At 40.5% G+C, this 19,845-nt stretch overlaps 1 protein-coding gene across 2 annotated transcripts; it reads left to right on the top strand.

The window, feature by feature from the left end:
- Positions 1-322: 322 nt before the first annotated feature.
- On the top strand, positions 323-8,574 carry si:ch211-266g18.9 (transforming growth factor-beta receptor-associated protein 1). Of its 2 annotated transcripts, none has more exons than XM_034123353.1 (11): positions 323-1,121; positions 1,293-1,487; positions 1,700-1,833; positions 3,843-3,925; positions 4,084-4,431; positions 4,567-4,624; positions 4,741-4,884; positions 5,060-5,194; positions 5,281-5,425; positions 5,526-5,932; positions 6,034-8,574. In XM_034123353.1, the coding sequence occupies exons 1-11, from the start codon at positions 440-442 to the stop codon at positions 6,175-6,177; spliced, it is 2,475 nt and encodes an 824-aa protein (XP_033979244.1). In that variant the 5' UTR covers positions 323-439; the 3' UTR covers positions 6,178-8,574. The 2 variants fall into 2 exon arrangements, with proteins under 2 accessions (XP_033979244.1, XP_033978432.1); XM_034122541.1 differs by having other exon boundaries at positions 1,679-1,833.
- Positions 8,575-19,845: the final 11,271 nt, after the last annotated feature.

The raw sequence follows: 19,845 nt of genomic DNA, 5'->3' as shown, positions 1-19,845 counted from the left end.
TCGACCATATATGGTATGATCAGCTGATCACTTGCTCTTCTGCATGTACATTATCTACTAACCAAAGACGCCACTTTGTTCCATGCACAAGACAAAAATACAAGTGACCGTAACTGTGGACACATCAAAATATGTGTCTTCCTCAGCATAGTTTAGACACTTGTAAAAGTTGGTTTTCTTGGTAAAGCCGTTGAAAGAGTTGCGTAAGTGTCCTCACAGGGCAGGATGAGCAGCGTAAAAATGCTGACATAGATTTCCTGTCAGGATTTAGTCACATGGGGAGGCGAGACTACTTTACACTTCACACACTTGTGGAGGAATCAAAGAGGAAGGGGGAACAGCAGAGAGGTAGGGACGTCTTATTTGATATATTTGACAGAAGATCTAAATCTTTAATATAGGCACATACATTTTTTATTATCACCCTTAAATACTTGCAATGGCTTTTAGAGCATTTACACAAACACACGTTTTTGAAAAGCAATCAGCTCCAAAAGAAAAGGACAAATCCAGCATCCAGTGCATTGCGTGCTGTGACCCACATGTGTATATAGGCACCAAAGATGCAACAGTCCAGCATCTCATCCTTTCAAGTAGCACAGACCTGGGATCTGGCCAGAGCAAAACTAGAGAAGGTAGGGCAAGAAAACTGGGCTCAAGCAACCAAGTAACCCAACTGAGGGTAGTCCCACTTTACAACCATCTGCTGGTCCTGTGGGACCGGAGCATTACTGCCCTCAACATGTTCTCCTTAGAGCCCGTTCCTGGCCTGAAGAAGATCCAGCATGTGTCTTTGTTTGAGGTATGCGACTCAATGCCCTCAGCCCAGGCACAATGTGTGGAGATGGTGACTTCCTCCAGCCGCAGGAAGCTGATCCGGATCCACGTGGTGGGAGTGGACAGGTGGGACGTCGTAAAGGAAGTCCCACTGCTCTACGACCCTAGGGCCTTGGCAATGGATGGCACCAGTGTGTGTGTAGCTACCAGCGACAGGTACCTTCTCTGTGATATCCGGACTGGGAGCAGCCAGGAGCTTTTTCCTCACAATCACAGCAGGCAATGTGTCTTTGTTACCTCAGTGGGACGAGGGGAATTCCTCCTGAACGGGCCTGAATCTTTGGGTAAGCCAAATGTTTGTGGTACATGTTGTTCTGCAGGCTCTCTCTGACATTACATGCTCCCTTTCCTGGACAGCAATACAGTTAATCATCTCATATCACTCTCCCATATTTCCATCTAGCCAGGGGATATTTATTCTGCCAAGTTCTCATTACTCCGTACTAATCCCTCAGGCATGTTTGTGATGAAGACGGGGATATGCCAGCGCCCCCCCCTGCAGTGGCCTCAGGAGGTGTTGGCAGCCGGAGTGTGTTTCCCCTACATCCTGACCCTACAGCCCCAAGTGCTGTCGGTCTACAGCATGGTGGACCAGCAGCGAAAACAGACTGTGAGTCTCACTGGAGCAAAGGGACTACTTTCCACATCAGGTAAACCAGACAACATCAGTTCAACACCAAATCCTGGCATATTGCAAACTGAGAAGCTGTCAAATTGTGGCTTTGTTTTTGAAGATGTCGCCGTGTCTGTCTCAGTTTGCACTGAATCAGTCAATCATCCTTGCACCTACTTTTCCTACTCGCTGAGTGTCTCTGAAACCCCAAAACAAATCTCCCCTCAGATGGTGTTCTAGTGTTCACAGAGAGAGAGATTTTCAGCCTGCGCCTGGTGCCAATCGAAGAGCAGATCCAGGCACTTGTTAGGCATGAAAGGATCGAGGAGGCCTTACTGCTGCTGGATGGAGTTCAAGGGCATTGTCCACTTGACTCATACAAGGTGAACTTCAATTTATAGACACATAGCAGAATGCAAATGTGTCCCTGCTACGAATGCTCTCTCTTACAGAACACAGTTTCATATGAAAACGAAATGACAAAGACACATTTATAGTGTTTCTCCTTTCTTCTGTCCTTTATTTTGTATTGGTTTAGCTCTCTATAGAGGACCCAAGAGCATACAAAAGCAGATGGCGTTTCTTAGATTTAGTGTAATGCACTTAAAGGTCACCTATTATGCAAAATCCACTTTTTCACATCTTTTATACATAAACATGTGTCCCCTCTGTGTAAAGAGATTCTGACAGTTTCAGGAAAAAAGACCCCCTTACTTTTTGTCCTGATCCATTTATATAAAAACCTGTCTGAAAATGAGCTAATCAGATTTTGGCCACTTTATGATGTCATAACGATTTTTTGGCTTGTGTAACCATTAGCCAATCACCAACCAAGGTAACCTCCCCCCCTTATCAGCTGAATCTCCTCCTAGAGCACCATTGTGTTCTTTTTAACCAAATATCTCTCAGAGGGGCGTGGGGAGTGGCTCCTTATTTTCATCTAAAGTAACAGACAGAGAATCAGCACTTTTGAAACAGAGGGGTTTATGGGATGCTACAATGCACGATCTGTTTGGTATTTCGAGCCAAACACTTCACAGACATGTTTTGTATATATCTGAGACCTATATCTAATATATTGATGAAAAACAGTATAATAGGGGACCTTTAAGAGGAGATGAGATGACTTAAACCAAAAAGGAGATGGCTTGGCCGTTGGTGAACTTAGGTTGCGAGGGGCAGTATCAGGATTAAGCAGAAAGGAAGGCTGGTATCCTGAAGCACAGGAGACCAAAATACATTTATTCAAGTGTTATACATGAGGGAACTAACTGAGAATATTCAATTGGAAAATGAGCCTGGGATTAGCTACCACAATAACAACAATCTGGCACTGAATGTGTGAAAAGGAGGGGTTGAATTACTGGAGAGGTGATGAGTGAATCAGCTTTGCAATCAGGGAGCCTGGAGAGTTCGGCAAGGAACACAGACAATAACACACAGAGAAAACAGAGGAGCACATGGAACACAAAAGCCCGCAAACACAGAGAAACAGAAGGGAACAACAAAGGGAATATTTGATCAATCCAGTTGAAATATTTTTCCCAAAACTACAAACATCAAATTTATAGTTGCTCTAAAAATTGACATGGGATCACCAAATTCACAAGCATAACTGGTCAGGGAACCATAACTGTCTCTATACACTACTGTGTAAATTGTGTGCCGATCCATGTACAAGATGTTGAAATACCTCCAAGGATAAGTAAAAACTTGGAACTGGTTGGATTTTTCCTCTTGGGAACATGAATGTCTGAATTAAATGGCAGTCGATCCAGCATTACTAGAAGTATTTCAGTCTGGATGAACATTTACATTTTGAGTGTGCTGTACTAGATTAAAAAGGCTTGGATTAACAAATGTTGCTAAAAGCTAACTTTAAGAGCTTAGTCACCTTTTATAATGTCCAAACATAGAATATATAGGTTATTTCTATTAGGGGAATATCTATTTGACTGCAAAACACTTGCCTAAGAAACAATTTAAATGATATCTCGACTTTTTCTGCATACTTTCAGTGCTGCTACAATTGTATAGATTCCTACACATCACTGAAGAACGGATTACACTAGGATCCAAAGGTGTAGACAGACTACATTGTTGCCTGCTGATACTGTAGGTGTATCCCAGCTGGATGAATGCACCTGATGGTGTCTAAGATTTAGTGCAGTGTGTGCCAGGTAACAGGTTAGAGGGGAGGATGTTGGAATTAACAAAGTGATGAGTCAGTCCTTATTATTGGCGTGGTTTTGTGATTTTTTTCATTTACTAATTGCAACAGATTGCCCTCATTATTTAAAGACAGTTTTTCTCCTCAATGATTACGGCAATATTTAAATATGTCATGCAATATGTGCCTAGTTTTATGTTACCATTCTTTTTTTCCTGGCAGGAGCTGCTGAAGGCCATCACTTGCCTGGCTGGGTTTGTTCATTTTTACCAGGAGGGTTTTTCCGAGGCCAAAGATCTATTCATGTGAGAATAAAAACCCTTACACGACACTCGAAATTCAAAGCATGCACGCTCAATAAATCAGAACACACTGTGCAGTAATAAGTGGATTTTGTGAATACTGGCTCTTTTCTGCCAAATGAGATCCAACAAAAAGCAATACTCATTACCTTCTTGAACAGTACAGGTGAGCTTGACCCCAGAGAAATCATCCACCTCTACCCCGACATGCAGTCGTGTCTCAGCGAAGACTTTCAATCCCAGCTCGATCAGGCGAACAAGGGCAGAGATCTCCAGGTGCTCTGGCAGGGAGACAGCAGCACATTTCATCATTACCTGGCCTTCCTGGGAGATTTTCTCAGAGCAGTAAAGGGGACTGAGCTAGGCCTGAGGTGCAGTAAGGAGGTGGACTGCGCCCTCCTGAGGCTGTACGTAGAACTGGGAGACTCTGAAAACCTGCAGCAGCTTGTGGCATTAGCCAATGAGTGCAGGCTGGACCACTGTGTTCCTGTATTGGAGCAGCACAACAGGTAAAACATGATCATTTGTTGAGTAGATGATGTGATTTTTTTGTTAAATTACCAATTATTTTTGAATAAAACAGGCAGACAGACATTGTGTCTAATTTATGGACCATTTGCTGTTTGATCTCTTTTTATATACAGATTATTTGCATTAGGTTCCCTCTATCAAAGCCATGGAAATCTAATTGATGCAATTAAGGTATTGTTTCCCCATAAACGTATTCAATGTATTGACAATGTATTGACAATGTATTGACAATATATTGACAATGTATTGGCATTAATTAACATGTTTTGCCTGTTTTTTGCTTCCAGACTTGGGTGAAAATTGCAGATGGCTTCCACAAAGACCCCTCTTGCTCAGATGTATACGGACACATAGTTCGGACTCTCAGTCAACTGCAGGACAAAGATGTTGTGTGGACATTTTCAGACTGGACTCTTCGAAAAAACCAGGAGGTGCCTTTTTCATGCTTTCAACTTAACAGCAGAGGGCAGAGTTGCTATGCAATACAACTATGTGTTACAGCTTTAAACACACAGCAAGATGCCATCCATTAACCACATTGATTTGCTTATACAACAATGACTGCTAATGAAATTTCTTATAACAGCCTTTCTTTATCTGAAAAAGATAGGGGTGCAGATCTTCATCAAGCGTCCACCAGATGACCGATTTGAGACACAAGACATCCTTGCTCTCTTGGAGAAATACCCGCTGGCGATGCTTTTGTACCTTGAGTTTTTAATCTACGATTTAAACAGTGAGGTGTGTACAGCAGCAGCCAGCTAATTCAATATCCCTGACTCCTTTATTAAATACACTGAGACATAATTGGTGTAATCTGCCCCCAGGAGAGTAGACATCACAACCGTCTGGCCCTGGCATATGTTACTGAGATGCTACAGGAGGAAGAGGAAGCAGATTTGAGGAAGACCAGAGGGAAGTTGCAGCAGCTGTTATGGGAATCCAAATGCTATGACGTCTCCACTGTATATGGTGTGTTGGGTGCCGTATGAGTAAATAAACTCATAATGGAAACTTAATCTCATAAAATAATGAATTGCTACTAAATTATATTGCATTATTCTCGTTGCAGAGAGAGTTAAGTCAGCAAACTTGCACATGGAGGAAGCCATTCTCCTGGGCAGGGCTGGTGAACACTCCCAGGCTCTGAAGGTGCTTGTTCACCAGAAAGGAGACTTCCAGGCTGCAGAGGCCTTCTGCTGCCGGGACCCCCAGCTCAGACAGACCCTGCTGCTCACCCTGCTCCAAATCTACCTGAGCTCAGAAGACCTCACCAGCGCTGCCGTGGATCTGCTGAACCACAACCCTCTGGTCTTTGCAGCAGAGCAGATCATCCAGCTGCTGCCTGACTCCTGGTCTGTTCAACTGGTCTCTCAGTTCTTAGTGGGATCCCTCAGAGAGACTTTCCACCAGAGGCGGATGTCGATGGTGCAAAAGGCTTTGGGCCAAGCAGAGCTCATGCGGCACAAGGTCATATGGGTAAGTTAATGACTATTTCACATATTTTTTGCTCCATAATTGTGTTTATTCTTGTTGCCCTTTTTCCTAACCCTGTTGCTTTTTCTCTCGCTTCCGTGCAGATGCAGGCCTCAAAAAGAACATTCAGACTAGACAAGGGGCAGAAGTGTAAGGTTTGTCAGAGAGACCTCGCAGAGCCACAGTTTGTCTGTAACCTCCATGGTGACCTGATGCATACAAACTGCACTGACTTCACATCATCTTAAGAACTCAGATACAGCAATTTATTGTCTGCGTGTGCAATTAAGTGCATTTCTGCTCTCTGGAGAATCACATTCATTTCAAGTTGGATAAGTGTCTGCTTCCTACCTGATTATTTTTGTAAATTACACTGTGTCATCTAGACAAACTTTGTGTACAAGGATTCAATTCATGGACGTTGGACCAGACACTTTCCATGATTAGAAAAAAGAAAATACATTGTGTAAATAACTGGTTTCAGAACGCAAAAGAGCAAGCAATGCACTTTTTTAGGGCGGCATGTCTGAGCCATTTCCTAGAGACATTGTAGACAGCAATAGCTCTGAAGTGGAGGACACTCAGGGACATATATTCACTGATCAGACAGTGGTGTTTAACATGGAAACCACCCGTGGTCAACCTGATGACCAGAGGGAATTGGACCATCCTCTAAGGCTGTATATATGCATTCCCCGCCATCACAGTTTCCACTGACTGTGTATATTTGTCTGCATAAAGCTGGAAATAGAAGGTCAACAGAAAAGAGGAAGCACGTGTTTTTATTCTGTTCCCTGCATTGATATACATTTATGAGCAAAAAAATTAAATCACAATTATAGGCTTAAAAATGAAAAGCAAATAGGTTAAGGAAGTGTAGGGTTTTGGGTCTTTTCCCTTAATTTTACAGGCGACCCTAATGACATGTCTGTGTGTATGGAACATTAAATCAATTTTGACCAACATCATCCCTATGTCCAAATAATAACACACTAACTCCAGTGTGTCCACAAGTACAGTATGGAAATCTTTTATATAAACTTAAACACATATTATTAAGTTGTATGCCATTCAAGATGTATTTGTCTATTTTTGTTGTCATTTAGTCATTAAGGCTAACCATAGCTCAGCATTTTGGGACAGGAGTAAGGGGAGACGCCTAAAGGAGCTGCAACAGTAACTTGTGCATTTAGCTTGACTGATTGCAAGTTTTTGGTGTATGTTTTTGGCCATGTGTGTGTGACTAATTACAGTGCAGGGAAGGGATTATCTCTGAGTGATGCTTTTGCCAAGTTTTCTTCAGTTTTCCTCTCCTAATGAGGTTTTTGTGGGACTTTTTTTATTGTTCTGACTGAGTGTCTGAGATTTGTGCTCATTTAATGTTTCATAGGGTGTGTTGAAACTCTTTAAGCGTTTAACTAAGGTTTAAAAGGATACACTTGATTTAAGCTTTGACTTGAACATTCTCACTTGGAGTGTATAAGTGTAACCTGCTCTGACTCATATAAATAAACTCTGATCCCAGAAAATCCAAGAAAACCACAAACCTAGCCTTTCCTCTTTTATGTGGCTGCGTGAAGAATTACCATGTCCTCCCTTCCATATCGCCGCCTTGTAATTTCGATTATCTGTGCATTTAATTTAAATCCCATTGTAAGCACTGCTGGATAAACTGAAAAGTATCAGTGCAGAGGAACACCCAAACTTCTGGTTAGAGATGTGAAGCAGTCTCTCACTCACGGTGTGACTGTGAGGGGCTGCTGCTCTGTGACTGGCTGCTCTTTGGGCCGTGCCCGATGACCAGTGACCACTGAGAGGACCCAAAAGGATCGTGTCCTCTCTTTCCCTCTCATGGTCAACCTTAGGGGGCATTAATGTTGTTGGGAACACGTGTGGTTATGCTGTGGCTTAAAACAAACGTTTGGCTCATCTTTGATATTACAGCCAAAAGCCACTAAAAGGTAAAAATACAAGGGCACAAGTACAAGTCTTAAATCTAAATTAAGATTAGAAAACCTTTAAAGTGCATTTAACTGATTCTGGGTTCAGTGCCTGAGTGGGCCGGGTCACTGCAGAGGTCCAGATGGACATTTTGCACATGAGGAGAAATGGATTGGCTGCAAAAATGAACAGTTATGGAGGAAAGGATGGTGGGTATCCAGACATTGGTCTCCCATTATAAATACCCATTTCACCACAGAAGGAAAATAAGAACATTTTCTTCTTGTGCTCTTCCAAAATTAAGATAAAATGTCGTCTGTCTGGACTGTAGGATGTTATTGTTTACATATTAACATAGCTGTGTTTTATATGGACTGGGAGGAAAGACATTTATGAGATGCAGAGGGTTTTTTCTTCGTCCATTTGGCCTATGGAAAATGGATACTCTAACAACTCACAAAAGAAAACTCAAACAAACATGTTTTATATTGTTTTTTCAGCTTGGTAGTTTGTGACTTTTCCTACATTTATGAAAGACGCTTATAAATAGGATTTTTATCTGATGACCTGTAACCGGAAAATAATGCATTAATTCTGTTGAGTCTTTAAAGGACTGCAGCTGTAAAACCTGGCTACATCCAAATAGATTTGTATAACCTCTACATTATATCTGTGATTTGTGCTGGTAGTTATTTAAAGGGGCACTAGCCCTTCAAGCCCCGAATTATTATTTTTGGATTTCTCTAATTGGAGTTTTATAATAATGTACTCATACGACGTCTAAAAGGGAAATGGGGGGTCTAATTGACCTTAAAGGAGAGGTGTCATGCTTTTCCGGTTATTACCCGTCCCCTTGTGTGTTATGAAGGTTTTTATGCATGTAAACGGTGTGCAGAGTCACAAACCCTCAAAGTACACCCTGTAGCGAGTAAAACTCTAACACAGAAAATACCTCCCCAAAACGCCTCGTTGGAGATACGTCATTGTCCATTTGATTCTTCCGGGATGGCATGATGTCAAGCCGTACCCGGAACGAAATGGACCAATCCGTGGAGCCGTTACGTTACGTCCGCGGAGCCGTTACGTTAAGCCCCCGCTGATTGGTCCAAATTGACCAATCCACGGACTTCCTCACACACACATCTGTGTGCAGGGAGCAGGCAGCTCAGCTGATTTCTCCTCCCTGGCTGCAGGCAGACCCATTCTCACAGCGTTTATCAACCTTTTTCTTACTCAATATCAAGCCACACTTATTGTTTTTACTTCGGATGTGAGTTTGTGTGTGCTCAGGATGAGTTTGGCTGTGTTTCGCTATGTATCCTAAACAAGGAAACAACACCTCCACGGAGCTCAGCGCGATTCACAACGTCCCGACCAATCAGAGCACACTGTGCTCACAGGGAGGGTGGGGGCTGGAGCTTTTGGAGCTACAACGAGCCGTTAAAGGCAGAGAGTGAAATTCAGTGAATACACGTAGTTTACAGAGATGCTGTATGAGAAACCAATGTGAGTTTGGAAAAATGCACAATATAAATCTATTCTAGTAGACCTCAACAATGGAATTATGATCAGTGGAAATGGCCATGACGTGTCTCCTTTAATGTCACAGTGAAGAAAGATAATTACTTTTAGCAAACAAGATAATATATATCTTAACATCTTTACCCCACATATATCCTAACAATATATCAATATATATCTGATTGGCTCAAGATTATGACAGTTTCAGAAGGTATCACAAAATAAAGCATACGGGAAAGATGAATTCACAATGCTTCTCTTTGTATCATATTTATAGTCGAAGCCACAAATTACTGTATCATGTCCCAGATGACGCATTTTTCAGTCCCTTAGTGGTTGCCATGAGACAAGGGGAATCTTAATTTGGTAGCAATAATGGTAAGGTAGCAGAAAACCTAAACGATTGAACTTTAATTCCCACTTTCACCATCAAATATAATTCTATAGATATAGAAGAAGAAGTATGGGAATAAATAGCTGAAGAGGATGATCAAAACATGTCTTTTTTTAACTCAGGGCAACGCTCTCATTTTCATGGTTTGCTACCTTGGGGTTTGGAAGGGTGCCCCAGGGAGAAATGTGTAGGGTGGCCCAGTGGAGACACAGAGGCAGAGAGGGAGACCACAGACACCCACCCTGCCCTGCAGCAAGGCGTGGGTTATATGCATCAGACTGTGTGCTATAGAGGGGTGTCACCATGTCTACAGGCAAAATATTGTTCACTCTTCCTCTCTTTCAGGGCTCAAAACTGTTTTTTCTGACTGGGTATTTTGAGTAAGATATGATGTGTTTTAATTGTGTGCATAACTGGCTTTTAATACTAGTTGAACATAACATTTTTACATTTGTATGTGTTTTTTTATATGTTTCTAGTTGTTGTGCTTTTCATCATGTTTTGAATTATTGTTTTATTATTTTACCCCCATTGTGTTATTTTATATTGTATGTATTCCCTGTACAGCACTTTGGTCAACTGAGGTTGTTTTAAATGTGCTATATGAATAAATAAAGATTGAGATTGAGATAACTGTCACTTTTAGAATAAATATCAGTAGAGCAAACATAGGATTTACAGGTTTGATTCCTTAATAGGCAAATTATATTATAACAGACATGAGTAATGTGTTTAAGTTATAAAGGGTAGGAGTGGTCAGAAATAGGTTTTATTTTTCCTTAAGATTTCTTGTCAGTTTATTGAATAATCATATTTGAATTTAGCAATCCCTTGTAATATGTATAATGATGATGAATGATTTAAGTACGGTCTCTTAGGTGATTAAAATGTACGTTTTGTTTTCCAACCTGAGGTCACCCATAAAAAGATATTCCTAAACACCTTAAGTGGCATAAGCTTAATGATCTGTGCTGTGTATGACTAATGATTCAACTTTGGATGAAGAATGAGAGTTCATTTTGGGAAAGTTGAAGGCTTTTTGAGGAAGATATGATATGTGTTAATTGTGTGCATAACTGTCACTTTTAGAATAAATATTAGCACAGCGAAAATAGGATTTACAGATAACGTTTCCCTAGGTAAATTATATTAGAACAGACATGAGTAATGTGTTTAGAGACTGTACAAAAGTTATAAGGGATAGGGGTGGTCAGAAAAGTATTTTTACTTTATTCTTATTAAGATTTCTTATCTGTTTATTGTAGAGAATAAGTGTTTTTTTCTTTCATATTTGAATTTAGCAGTCCCTTGTAATATGTATAATGATGATGAATGGTTTAAGTATGGTCCCTTGCGTGATTAAAATGTACTTTTTATTTTCCAACCTGAGGTCACCCATAAAATGATATTCCTAAACACCTTAAGTGGCATAAGCTTAATGATCTGTGCTGTGTATGACTAATGATTCAACTTTGGATGAAGAATGAGAGTTCATTTTGGGAAAGTTGAAGGCTTTTTGGCAGCCTTGTTTGTTTACGCCTGTTTTAATCAGTGATTTTCAGGTGGAGAGCTAAGTACTCGGCCCAAAGGGGTGTAGTTCTGGTCCTCCACCTGTTTTTTTTTTAACCAGGCAGCTTGTGTCTCGTTTCCAGGTCCAGCACCTTTCATCTATGGACCATTTGGATTTCTGGGAACAGAAACAAACAGACCTGCTGCAAAATCTAAATCTTGGGGCGGAAACTGCAATCTGGCAGTGTAATTGCTTCGTTGTCCCACACCCAATCATACAAATAAACATTATCCATATGGTGAACATTTTTTTAGCAGCACAAAAAGCCAGAAAACCAATAAGATTGTATCAAAGTCAATAAATCTTACTTTCACTAGGCCTAATTAAGATTTATTTGTGTTAACATCGTATTTCAGAGCATCCTGTCGCTGGTATTCAAAGAGGGGTATTTAGTCAGTACCACAGAAAAACCGCTTCATGGCCTGTCTCGTGTGAAACGGACAAAATGAAAGCTTTGATAACAGGGGGGACGAGTATTCTGCACCGCAGGGTCCCCGATAGTTCCATCTGTGAGACGGTGCCTCGTGATGTTTGACATCACTGATTACAGAGCATGTGTCACATTAAGTTACTGTTACTGTACCCTGGGAAAGTGGAGAATGTGGGATCATTCATAATTAGACATTTAGCGCCGATCCTCGCCACAGATGAACACACCCTTCACCACAACAGATAGGCCAGGGAGTTAAAAATGTCCCAACGCCCCCTGATATCAACCACAGGAGTCGAAAAGCGCCCTTCCTCTGCTATCTACGACTGAACTTACTATAACCTACAGAATAAAGGCCTGTGCGGGCATGACTTCAAATGCTAAGCCCAAAAAGTCATAATTTAATCTTCAAAACTGAAGCCACTTCAGCAGAAATCTTAAGTGATCTGTATTTTTGTGCAGAAAAAGGCCCGGAGCTATCATAAACTTATATATAGCAATCTAAGCTCCAATCAGAACTCAGACAAATTAGAGGTTCATTGTGTTTTAGCATAGAATTACAATTCTATTTCTACAGATCGATTATCTGGTAGCATTGAATGAATGATATTTCAGGGCTTTTCTTCTGGTCTTTCATGAACCCAAACTGCCACAGGGCACAGAAGAATGGAACGATTCTCCGCTTACGTGAAGCTGCACGACATCTCTGCACTTTGTGGTTTCATTCACCAACACATACCCATATTTTATGGTATTTCAGGAGTGCCCCGAGCATCACTTTGCATCTAAAAAAAATGAATGGAACAATCCCCAAAGAGCACAGTGTGTTCTCTATCCAAAAAGTACACAAGAAAAGCAAATATTTGTTCTTGAATTAAATGAATTTACGTCATACGTTCCTTCATTACTCCTCATTTTAGCTGTTAATTTGGTCCTAGTTGTGGGTGTTGACTGGTTTGAGGGACTTGTACTGCAGATGTGAAAAAAAGTTGTTTAACCCTCAGAGGTCTAAGAACTGTTTTGAAACATATTGTGAAGTCTCAAAAAGCTATGCAAAGTTTGATAGATAGAAGTAATGTCACTTGAGTCAGTCTCATTGGGGAACGACAAGTTTTATATTGAAAATAATCTGGGTATATGGAGTAAGAAAGAAGCTATCTGACCTCTGTAGCCTGTTCCTGATGTCAGCTGTTTGAAACTATTAGATAAACACACACCAGGGATGTATAAAGAGAACTAAGTACTACAGTAGCCGACCCGTGCAAACACGCTACAACGGCCCAAAACACTCACATTAGGAGAAACTTGCGTCCATTGTGCCTATAAAGCAAACACAAAACAGTTTTCTTTTATCCTGCAACACAGCTGATCCACTCGCTAACATAAAAGACAAATCTCTAGATTGGGTTTCTAACGCATCTTACAGCTTTTAAGACCTTATGGTTTAAATGAGGACTATAGGAGTGTTTGTACTAGAGTTGATTTTAGTCCAAAAATGATCTGCAGTTTGACAGATGTCTCTTTTACAGTGTATGGAGAAATAGTATGGTAGATGGTAAGGGAAAAAGTCATGGAAGTTGAACTGGAAGTTGTAATTCCACGCTTTGGCTACTACGGAAATTGGCTTCAAGCTCAGCCCGGTTCATAGGTTTTTATAACACACCTACATCTCAGTGTTTGGATGTGTTTTGCAGATTGTCTGTGGTTGAGTTGCATTGTGGGAAATGTGGGTGCCAAGTTTTGACAAGGAGTGAGAAAGAGTGGAAAAAAAACACCTCCGCTTCTGCTGCTGACTTTCTAAGAACTGTAAGATGGGGACCAATTAACCAAACCTTACAAGCTCCTGAACCAGCAACACAGTAAAAACTCTTCACACTGATTCATCAACACTAACTAAATTAGTATTTATTTTATACCGCTTTTTTAACTTAAGTAAAGGATCTCAATGCTTCTCTCACCGCTGTTTGTTCCTGCCTGCCACTGAGACACCAGATATTTCTATGTTTAGTGATGTGCTGAAAGATGTGTTTAGTCAGCTTTCAGCACATGTTCAAACCCTGTGGGTCCACAGCAGAGAATCAAAGAACAGTCATCACAGTGGCGACAGCACAGTGAATCACAGAGGCCTAAAAAAAGCTCTATCCATTGTCTAAACACCAAAACCAACTCCTAGCTATAGCACTGTGTATGCTTAAGATGTTGCTTAATAAAGCAACAGAACCATGGCAACAGCCATCATTATACGTGTGAGTAAACCAGAGCTAGTATGCCCATAAACACTGGGGGAAGTACATACAGTATGCATGCTGTGTTCAAATCCTAACGCAAAAACTGCTTTTAATATGATTTTCTACTCTTTATGCAAAATATTTTTGTAACAAATACATTAGTAAACTTGTATACTGTATATACTTGTATCCGTCTAATATCTGTCTAATATCTGTCATCTCAAACTCCCTATTATGGGAGACTTTTACATTTTGCTGCTCATATCTTTGCATAATGTATTGGGCAGTATAAACTGCATTTAGAAAGTATTCAGACCAGTTCCGACCACTTTTTGTCCCTCATCAAATAAAAAAACAGGACTTTCTTTTTGCTATGCTATTACCTCAGGTGACTCTCATTATTATTCATAATTTAAATTGGTTAAGCATGACTTGGAAAGGCATACATCTGTATACAAAAAGGACTAACAGCTGAACATGCATATCAGTGCAAAAACCAAACCATGAGATTGAAGAAACTGCCTGTAGAGCTCAGAGACAGGATTGTGTAGAGCTCAGAGACAGGATTGTGTAGAGGCATATGTCTGGGGTGGACTTTAAAAGAGGTTCCCAAGAGCACAGTGGGCTCCCTTCAGTGATTTGTTTTCTGTAATATTTAAACTTTTTTTGGCCTTGTCAAATCAGGACTTGATGGGAGAGGTGACTCGCCCCAGAGATGTGCGATAAGAGAGACAAACAACTCTCCCTAGCGAAATACACAAGCATATTTGGAGTTTCCAAAAAAAGTCTTAATACTTTCTGAATACACTGTTAATCACCATAAATAGTACATGATGGGGGGCTATGTACATGGCACTTGCCACAGATCATTTCAGACCAACTTAAATACAAATAGATACTTTTTCATTAAGCACATGAATCAAAAATCTTGATGTCTTTGTGGTTTGAAAAGGCTGAAAATACATTCCAGCTGTCTGTTTTGAGAACTTGTTTGACAAAGTGTGTGTGCGCACTTCTGTTTGACTGCACATACAGTACAAGTCTTTTTTTCTTATCCCCCCGGTGATTGCTGACATTTACAGTTTATTGCTGCATTTCATCACAGAGCAGAAAGCTTAAATTGTCTGGAGGAGCTCACCTCAGCTCTCCTGCTCTCTGCAAAGACAGATTTCCACAAGCTGAAGCTTATGATAAGCTCTCAGTTGATGTCAAACCGGGGCAGACTGACAGACGGAAAAAACTAGGCAGCTTTTTACTCCCAAAAACAGCTCCCCAGCTCATAATGTCAGGTTTTGGCACTTTTCCGACCTTTAATTTAGAGAGGGTGTTTCACAGTCACAAAACCTTGGAGAGATAATGGCTGGTGAAAGTATAGCTTACAGTTGCTGCAAGTGTACAGGCGTGGAATATAATTAGCTTAATTTCAATGAAGCAAACCACTTGTCTGTGCGGTATGGATGGGATCAAACTCTGCAATCAACAAAGGGGCTTCACGCTGTGTGCATAAAGTGAAAGTGAAGACCTTTAAAAATAAGAGTGAAAACATTAAACTAATCTCATTTAGCTTTTAAATCTCTTATTTCGCATCTGTTAGTAAATGCATGTAATTAACACAAACTTAACAACAGAGCAAAAGTAGAGGATAACACTCATTAGAAAAAACGTCAAACCTGACCACAATTGCATCTGTTTGAAATCCCTCATTAACCCTGACCTTAAGCTTGGGTCAACTAAAAGTCATGTTTAGTTTTATTATGTTATCTTGGGCCCTAATTGTAGCAGAAAAGTGATACCAAGATTAATAAAATGTGTTGTCACTCAAACGTCCTATGATTATTTTAGCTCTTGAGATGTAAGACTTTTTCTGTCAGACAAAAGTCTTATTTCTCTCAGATTTAGGTCACACATTTGTTGAATTTGTGTTAGTGAGCACTTCTTCTTTGCCAAGATAATCAGGGTGTGGTATATCAAGATGCTGAATTAAACAGCATGATTATTGCACAGCTGGACACTCTAAAATCGGCAGTTTTATCTTGAAATAAAAACATTTATTAGCATTTAATATATCTAGGTCTACAAAAATGCACTTGACTCATGCTGTGCAAAACATCTCAATTACAAAGAGTTGAACAAGTTGTTGATATTTCCTGTGGAATATTTGCCCGACCCTCTTCAATGGCAGTGCAAAGATGCTGGATTTTGTCAGGAACTGGAAGGGTGCTGAGGTGCACGCCAGTAGAGATCATCACAAACATGGTCTTTGGCAACATGTGTGGTGAGTAAGCAGGTCATGTAAGAAATGGGATGTTTTCAGCCTCTAGTAATTGTGTGTACAGATCCCTGCAACATGGGGCCAAGCATTGTAATGCTGCAACATGAGGTGATGTAGGTGGATGCACCGCATGATAATGGGACTCAGGATCTTGTTACTGGATAACTGAGAGTCTAAGAAAAAGAAAAAAAATGGTGAACATGATACATTTTTCCTGCTTAGCATGTTAGCATAGTAAATGTTAGTACGTGTTATGCCGTTAGCATTTAGCTCAAAGGACGACTTTTCTCAAATAGGCCTAACACAAGATGACGCAGGCTTAGTCTTTTGTTTTATAATGGAACACATTTTAGTGTCATGTGAACATTGTGAGCAGGCTTACCAAAGAATGGTAGTATGGGGCACTGAGGAACCCAATAAAAGTTGAAGGGGATCCAAATCAAGGTGCAGATGCACGCATCATTTTTATACATATTCTATTGCCATTCTAGGTTTTTTTGTGTGTGGTGATGTCACTTTGGCACCCTGAAGCAAGATGCATTGCTATTGATGTATCCACGTTAATCAGACTCAGGGACACTGACATGAGTGACCTCACAGTGTCCTGTAATCTACTAACTGTATTCACAAGGTTTATTTAATTTAAATAAAAGCAAAAACACATGTTTTTAAAATATTTTAAAAAGTGCTCTGGTGCTCCTTTTGGCTTCAATAAAACAAAAATAACGGGTATATCTGGTGTGTTGTAAAACTAACAATTAGTGGATATAGAAACAGATGGCTTTGCATAAAAAATTAAATGTTATTCACTCAGGCTACCAAAGTGGTTACGGCCTCCTGGAAATGGCTGGTTGGCCGACTGAATGAGATGCACACAGCAGCACCGTCTGTGACTGAGGTCTGTTTCCATCTTGGGAAGCATGTTTGATCAAATGTTCTGTCCCTTTGGGAGACAGCCACTTGAGAAAGCTGCTGCCATTTTAAAGCTCCTGCAGGAGTTTCCAGACACAGCCTCAGTCCACCTGTCTGTCTGGCACGAGACAGGGTTTCAAGCAGAGGCTACAACCACAGTTTTATTCAACCACGAGCTGTTGCAATCTGACCAGACCAACGTAAACACATCAGCCCCAGTATTAGGACTGTAAGGCTCTCTTCTTCTACCACAGGACCTCAGACTTCCACTTTTGGAGATTTTGTTTGAAATACAGAACTGCAAATAGCTGAGAAAAATAGCATTGGAGACTCTTCAAAGTCTTATATTTACTATTCGTAAGAAGTGGCAGTTCACCTTGTGCCATTCAGACTCGACTGGCCACCTCCAGCTCCAGGGAGACGTATACTTACATGCTTTAGATTGACTTTGAAAGTATATCCTATACCGTTGGAAAAATGGTATTTACAGTAGCAGCATTATCCAGGAAAAAGGAGATTTTAATACAGGAATTATAGAGATTAACAGAAGCTCTTTGTCAGGAAAGAGGGTCAGAAACCCAAAATAGTCATCAAGCCTGTCCTAAAAAGATCTTCCAGTAAGCTGTCATTGCAGTTAAACCTATACAGAGAGAGCTCTGGGAAGTGACATTATAATTATTGTGTTAAGGAGAAGGGAAAGTTTTACATGGGGATCAGTCTGGTGAACAGGTCTACAGCCGTGGTCATTTAAGACATCTGCAGTGTGCCCACATTACAGAGCACAGTGACTCACACTCTTTCTGTGTTTGAGACCACTGGACTCTGCAGACAGTGAAACAGGCTCTCTGCAGAGAAACTGTTGGATCATCACAATAACAAACTCCTTGTTCTGCTGTGCAACATTGGCCCTGCAGACCACCTGGGAGCATTTATTATCTTTGTCATTAAATGTTGATCAACTCCAGAATTTGAATCTATGCATTTTAAACACAGAAAGACAACTTCCAGACCCCCCAAGAAAATACTCTTACTGACTTCATATAATCACATTTCCATAGCTTTCATCTATGTAATGCAGCTGAGTGGTATACATCATTTAACAAAACCCAGACAGGATTCAGCCCATTAGACGCCTCCGCCTTACGACTGGATGTAAATGTAAAAAGCTAGAGAATCACGAATGTGCACATTTTCTGTACAACATCCTGGAGTTTGCTTCTAAAAATGAGGGAGTTTACAGCTCATTTCATATAAACGCAGGTCTAATAGCTCCTTTAAAGATGTGCTCAGTCATGACTTTTCTTTGTGAAAGAGATGTATATCACTTGTAATTTCACAGATTCTGCAGAACTGTGAACACAAACGTTCATTCAGTGCGGTCCTGCTACATTTCTGAGTAAACGTCCAGCCAGATTTAGCCTGAGAGCTTTGACACTTTGACTTCAGATTTGTTTTGTCTAAATGTCAGGGACAGACTCAGATGACCTGTGGTTAGACATGTTTAATGCTCCATGGTTTTTCTCTATGGTGGGTGTTCAAAAGATACACTGAAGGCAAAGAATACCCAGGACACATGCTGCATTGACACTTATCCAGGTCCACCATGTGAGGCTCTTTAAAACCTCACAACGCAAGTGTTTTGCATTCAGAATCCACCTTTTGGTGATTGCTTCAAAATATCCTGCCAAAAATGAAGTTTGGTTCTCTGAACCTCTTAAACAAACACAACATGATATCCATCTACCAACAATATAACCAGATGGACTGAAACTTCACTTTGTGCGTTCTCATCACATTTCATTCTGGGATTTTCTTGTGTCAGTGGATTACCAATAACAAACTCCAAAACATCTGCTTCGAACCACTCGTCTGTGTTTTTTTCTAAATGTCTTATGTATGAGCCAAACACATGTAGACTTTGTATCATTCTTTGTCACATCTGATTTTAATTGGCAAACCAACTGCATGTTATCTCGTTGTTATGCTGGCTTATGGCAAAGTTGGGACAAAAATAAAGGTTGTATGGCAATAAGGTGCTGCATCTTGATTTGTGTAGAGGTTATTGTGTGACTTGTTATTGGTTTGATTTATGTTCCAAATGCAGTTTGACCAATTGGTTAACATGTTTCTCCAACTAAAAGAATGCCAATTTTCAAGTCTCTGTAACAGGGAAGGTTCAGTGGGTTTTTAAAGCTTTCTTTGCTGTAAACAGCTGACAGCTAAGGCCAAAAACAATGAAATGAGAGCAAGGAGAGTAAACCAAAACAGTAAACCTGTGGGCCCGACAGCTAAACACTGAGCTGAAGTTGTTTCGTAAAGCAAAGGAGAACCCAACAGGGCGTCGTAAGTTCCCTGCTGCTAGCTGATAAAAAAACGACCGACAGAAGAATTTCAAACTTAAAAACAATATGATATAAATTACGTTTTATCCATTGCTAATGTCAGCTGCAGACCCTGCAACCCTTCAACGGATCAGCAGGTACAGTATAGCTGATGTTGTTAGTAGAGAGTAGACAGGATGACATTGTTTGTGTATGTTACATAATGTGGAATGATTCCCATTTAGACTCAGTAAGGTCCACTGTTCCTGGCTCCGGACAGAGCATCAGCCCACGTAGTGTCCATCAGCCAGCAAAACAAACTTCCAA

Source organism: Trematomus bernacchii, unplaced genomic scaffold (assembly GCF_902827165.1).
Source record: "Trematomus bernacchii unplaced genomic scaffold, fTreBer1.1, whole genome shotgun sequence".
In the NCBI taxonomy this organism is placed as follows: Eukaryota; Metazoa; Chordata; class Actinopteri; order Perciformes; family Nototheniidae; genus Trematomus; species Trematomus bernacchii.
This window is presented reverse-complemented; position numbering and strand designations above follow the sequence as displayed.

Coding starts and splice junctions, on each gene's coding strand:
- si:ch211-266g18.9 (XM_034122541.1), top strand. CDS start 440: ATGGCTTTTAGAGCATTTACACAAACACACGTTTTTGAAAAGCAATCA. Junction 5,195..5,280: donor TCTACGATTTAAACAGTGAG/GTGTGTACAGCA, acceptor ATCTGCCCCCAG/GAGAGTAGACATCACAACCG. Junction 5,933..6,033: donor TGCGGCACAAGGTCATATGG/GTAAGTTAATGA, acceptor GCTTCCGTGCAG/ATGCAGGCCTCAAAAAGAAC.